The following is a 6,000-nucleotide window of genomic DNA, read 5'->3' on the forward strand; positions in this document are numbered from 1 at the left end:
AGAGGGAACAATGAATGAATCCAAATGCAGGCAAATCCTTGAGAACCTGCTTCAGAGTACAAAAGACCGTAGACCGGCGAAGATTTTCGTTCCAACAGGACAATGACCCCAAGCATACAGCCAAAGCAACACTGGAATGGCTTCAGAACAAGAACATGAAAGTCCTTGAGTGGCCCAGACTTAAATCCCATTGTGAATCTGTGGAAAGACTTGAACATTGCTGTTCACCAACGCTCACCATCCAACTTGACAGAGCTAAACAAATCTGCATGGAAGAATGGGAGAAACTCCCCAAATCCAGATGTGCAAAGCTGATACAGACATCCCCAAGAAGACTTTATTTATTTATTATTATTATTTTTTGTATACATAATCGAGGCTCGTGTAAGAGCTAAAATCGCTGTAATCATAATGTAATGTTAATGATCATTAATGAATCAGCTTAATGATTAAGCTGTAAAATTGTAAATCAAGCTGTAATCGCTGAAAAGGCACTTGTACGAAGTATCCACTCAAGGGGTTGAATACTCGTGTAAATTAGATATTTCTGTATTCATTTTTAATTGATTTGTAAAAATTTCGAAAAGAAAAAAAGAATCCACTTTGACATTAATGGGTATTATGTGTAGATCAGTGACAAAAAAAACAACTCTATTTAATCTATTTTTAATTCAGACTGTAACGCAGCAAAATGTGAAAAAGGTCAAGGGGTGTGAATACTTTCTGAAGGCACTGTATATATTTGCCACCAGAGGTTGCTTATGATTATTATTCCACTTAAGTTTACAGATTGTTGTTGCCATGTGTAACCAAGGAATAGGACTGCTGTTAATGGTGAATGGCCTGTGGATATCTGCTTGCCCTTGATGTTCTCCATATTTACAGTTTGGAATTTTGTCATGAAGTGTCTCTCATGTTCTTCCACTTTGTGTGCAGCTTGGGGTTGGGGCTTCCTGTCCATCACAATCATATCCCTTTTGGCGCTGATTGGAGTGGCCATTGTTCCTGTGATGAATCAGGTGTTTTTCAAGTATCTTCTTACCTTCTTGGTGGCCCTTGCAGTGGGCACTCTCAGTGGTGATGCCCTCATGCATCTTATGCCTCATGTGAGTTTTCCTACTTACTACACTGCTTCCTTCTCCTCACCCCCACCTCCCTCCTCTTTTCTTCTTTCGTAAGTTCTGCGTGTAGTGACTTTTGAAGTTAACTTACTACTTGTGGTAAAACGTGTGCAAACATTTTCTCTCCCTCTCTTTTTAAAATAAAATGTCGACGCCTATGGAAGAGCCTCTTCTTCTTCTTTCTGCATCTCTGCTTAAGAGTTTGACTTAATGATTTCTGTTTGAGACTGCTGTCTTAACTGCATAAAACAATTATCGTAATACCCTAACAAGTTGCAACATGTATATAAAAAAGAGAAGGAAGGTGGACTTTAGTTCAGATTCATCCTTTGGCGGATGTTGTTGCAATGATTTTTTTTTTTTTGAATTTCAACCACGTCCGCCCACCACCTCCCTCACATGTTGTACAATAAATGCTTATACCTTTATAAAATTGCTTGTAAAAGCAGATTGTTCCCCACATACTCTGCATCGAGTCAAAGCAATAAATTTGATCAAAATGCTTATTTTACTGTGAGTGCTGGTGTTTCAGATGAAATGACATCATCCAATTATTTACCTTGGAAATGATAAAATGAAAAGAAATATATTTTTGCTGCACTTTTGGTGGAATTGGCTTTCTCGTGGCTGACAAAGTTTTGGTGACTACATTTTTGAACATGCCATTGTGTTTCATTGTGTTAAGTATACTCTTCAATTGAAGACAAAACTTGGCTGAGCAAAGATTTATTCCTCATTTTCCACTCATCAGAATCTTCCTTGTGTTTTATCATAACTCTGGTGCAATTCAGTGGTCCACACAATGATAACTTGTTTGCAGTTGCAATTGGAAATATCTTCCAACAATGGATGGAGGCCCTTGATCTCAGACACAAAATCAAGACCGTCTAGACATATCTCGAGCATTAAATCGGTCTGGCATGCCCCCGCCTTGCTCTCCAAACTGTCTGCCTATGACATCCAAGGCCAACTCCACTCTTGGTTTGCAGAGTTCCTCTGCTGTCGTAGCCAATGTGTGGCTCTCAATGGGATCCTTTTATTTCCTCTCCTTGTCAAGGCTGGACTGCCCTCAAGGCAATGTTGAGGGCCGAGTACAATTCTGTTGGAGAAAAGGAATGATTTCATATCGATTGCGATCGGGAGGGAGAGGAATAGAGGTGTGATGGGGTTAGGGTTAGAAAATAGAGAAAAAGAAAGAGAGGATGGTGGTGAAAGAGAGGTGATTCGTATGTTTTGTTTGTTTGTTACTTGTCTCCTTGGAATGTGTACAAAAGTACAATAAAGTTTACTAATGCCATTCATGATGTGGTATATCGAAGGGGATCTTCACAGTTTGTCAATTAGCAAGCAGTGTGAATGTGTAAAAGTAAGCAGAGATGTAATAGGTAGTGGTCTCCAGTTTATATTGCAGCATTGATGTTACGAGCAACGGTACCTGCCCTACGGGCAGGGCTTCAATTGGGAGGCCCAAATGAAAAGGCAAAATATCAGAAATTGAAGGCTTTTTTTATTTTAAACGATTTATATAAACATCCTTTAAATCATATCACATGCAAATCATCAAAATGTAAACAGTATTTGTAGAATTTCAATAAAAGCCACATCACTGTTCATGTCGGTAAATATTATTCCACCGAGTTTGGAAAACCTGGAAAATTGGAAAAATGGAAAAATTGGAAAATTGAAAAAATAAAGGACCACCAATATAGCTTATTTTACTCCAGGGGGTCCCAGGATTACCCACCCAAAATTTTGTTGCGATCGGTTCAGCCGTTTTTGCGGTACTTGGGAACAGACAGACAGACAGACATTTGTTGAATTATAGTAAGATGCACTTGGATTGTCGTCTTCTTTGTAGTTCCAATTGTACTTTCTTGATGTAGATATACAGTAAACCTCTGCAAAAACAAACTCTTCTGGCTTTCCATTTTCACAAGAGCAAATTATTCCAGCATCAGATAGACAACCTTCCATTGAAACCAAAAATCTTCAGCTTTGTCAATTCGCTTTCATTCAATGTTCAAGCACGCAATACAGCATCTGGTGGAAAAGGCTCCATACAGCTCATAACATTAGTTCCAAAGTAAATCTCTGTAATCTAATGAGTTACTTTATTTTTCATTTTGAATACATTTTTTGTAGTTTTATAAACAATCTTTAATTATTTTTACGGCAGACGGAATCCTCTCCTCAGTGAAAGACACATGAAAGCCCGCTTTGAGTTTTCAAAAAATCACCGAAAGGACTCTCAGACTGTGAGAAACAAGATTCTGTGGTCTGATGAAACCAAGATTGAACTGTTTGCCTTCCATCTGGCCACTCTGCCATTAAGCCCAGATCGGTGGAGTGTTGCAGTGATGGTTGTCCTTCTGGAAGCTTCTCCCATCTCCACACAGGATCTCTGAAGCTCAGCCAGAGTGACCATCGGGTTCTTGGTCACCTCTCTTCCCAAGGCCCTTCTCCCCCGATTGCTCAGTTTGGCCGGGCGGCCAGCTCTAGGAAGAGTCCTGGTTGTTCCAAACTTCTTCCATTTAAGAATTATGGAGGCCACTGTGCTCTTGAGAACCTTCAATGCAGCAGAGATTTTTTTTGTAGGCTTCCCCAGATCTGTGCCTCGACACAATCCTGTCTCTCAGCTCTGCAGGCAGTTCCTTCGACCTCATGGCTTGGTTTTTGCTCTGATATGCGTTTTCAGCTGTGAGACCTTATATAGACAGGTGTGTGCCTTTCCAAATCATGTCCAATCAATTGAATTTACCACAGGTGGACTCCAATCAACGTGTAGAAACATCTCAAAGATGAAGACAAATGGTAGGCACCTGGGCTAAATTTCAAGTGTCATAGCAAAGGGTATGAATACTTATGTCAATGTGATATTTCAGTTTTTTCTTTTTAATAAATTTGCAAAACTTTCTAAAATCCTGTTTTCTCTTTGTCATTATGGGGTATTGAGTGTAGATTTATGAGGGAAAAAATGAATTTAAACGATTTCAGCATAAGGCTGCAACATAACAAAATGTGGAAAAAGTGAAGGGGCCTGACTACTTTCTGAATGCACTGTATATGGAATATTGACTACCTACTTTAATAAATAATTGAGTAAGTTCATGATTGTTGGATGTTAACAAGAATGCCAACATTGGCCCTATAGCCAGTTTTTTTACTCTGGACATGCGCAAGTCACCTGCCAAATTTCATGCTTTTATCATCAAGTGCACAATACATTCATACATTTCACATATCTGCTGGAATACATGGAGAGCGAAAGATGTTAGTTTTGTTCCAAAGTGTATCATTTTATTTTTGTAAATCCCGATATTAAAATGTCTAGTGGTGATGTGAAAAAAGTAGCTGCGGTTGAACCACTAGTAAATGTTTTGCTCTGATGAAGGGCCAATGCTCAGTCGACTGCACCTCATCTCCCATGGTGGTCGACTTATTATCAACTTTTCGTTAATGATACCCATTGGTTATCTTGTTCGCCAACATAGTCCCACACGAGCCTTCACAGACACAATATTCCGCAGTAAATAAAATGTTGCTTTGATTTGATGAGCCATTATTCCCTTTATACTTTGTATTTGGTCAGGAGGCATTCCTGAGATATGCCGATGCTCACATGTGGCATGTGGTGTTTTGTATTTTGGGACGTTATTATTTATTTATTTTTACTCATGATTGTGGCACCCCTCTTCAAATCATGTGTTGGAGTTAGAGTACTGTGTGCATGTTCTTGCATGTATGCATATTCACATATAATTATACAAATGGCATTATATCACATAAATGTGAATATTGCTTGGTGTTGCACCCACAGGCTCAGGGTGGGCATAATCATAACGACCACGTTGGTCATTGTCATGGGTCATCTGAGTCGCATGACTCGTCTGAGTCGCACAACGACGGAGTATGGAAAGGCTTGACTGCACTAATGGGTGTTTACCTCATGTTCATCATTGAGCACCTCCTCGCGTTATTCAAGCACTATCGTTCAGCCAAGGTGAGATTGGAAATGGTGAGCAAGTTGGTTACCCTAATCCTAAATGTCACACATGTTTATTGTTCCATCTGAGTTTAAAATGCTGTTTAAAAATAAAATAGTGCGATTTATTGAGAGAGACAACGGCTTGTGCAGTTATCTTTGTTTATTTTTCTTTTCTCAGAACAAGCTGAAAAATGCAAATAAATCTGCAGAGCACATTGCTGGGAAACTGTCAACAAATATGGTGAACAGGACATCTGAAGTGGAGCTGTTGGCCATCAAGCCATTTGATGGTAATAGGCCAAGTGTGCACCTTCCTCGACCCCCTCACCAGCAGTGCATTCGTTTTGATAATTGCATTTCTCATGGGGGAGGCCAAGGGAGGTGGTGTCAAAGTGATCATCCATTGATCTCTCAGGTTAAGCACAGTTTTGTTTTGGGGGAAAAACAAGGTTGAATCCAAAAATGAGGGCTTGCATTGAAAGACAAAAATAAACAAGAACGGAACTTGGTAGAGTGCATTCTTCCACCAGGCTGACCAGTTTATTTCTTGTATCCCACTGATAGGCTGGATCTGGATCTGGGCCTGAACAAAAATCTAATCAGCTTGTTCTTGAGATATCTATATTATAATAGCCGTAGGTGATCCGTCTGTCCGGGGGTGTGGCTTACTCCGTTTAGAGAGTAGCTCCATACATTCTGGAGAGGCTTCATATAAACAAATATCCACCATTTTGCTAACTCGCATAGCTTTGAGGCCCTTTTGTTAGGCCCGTGGTGTTTTGCTCTCTCACAGTTTTATTTCAACTCTAATTCGATATATCATTTCATTTTTCACAGTCGCTAACATAGTTTTAGACTCGGTTGAAAAAAAACGGGAAGAAAATCCAATGAAAT

The 6,000-nt window shown here is 39.6% G+C and overlaps 1 protein-coding gene across 1 annotated transcript in view; it reads left to right on the top strand.

Moving 5' to 3' along the window:
* The window catches only part of LOC137414077 (zinc transporter ZIP6), a gene marked incomplete at its 3' end in the record, with an annotated part of 131,708 nt that extends 126,312 nt beyond the window's left edge, over nt 1-5,396 (top strand). Inside the window, 3 exon segments of the mRNA XM_078782383.1 lie at nt 937-1,106; nt 4,939-5,121; nt 5,285-5,396. Of these exon segments, the coding sequence (XP_078638509.1) occupies nt 937-1,106; nt 4,939-5,121; nt 5,285-5,396 (465 nt within the window).
* Between the last annotated feature and the right edge of the window lie 604 nt (nt 5,397-6,000).

This window comes from Myxine glutinosa, chromosome 7 (genome assembly GCF_964187855.1).
Source record: "Myxine glutinosa chromosome 7, kmMyxGlut1.1, whole genome shotgun sequence".
Classification (NCBI taxonomy): domain Eukaryota; kingdom Metazoa; phylum Chordata; class Myxini; order Myxiniformes; family Myxinidae; genus Myxine; species Myxine glutinosa.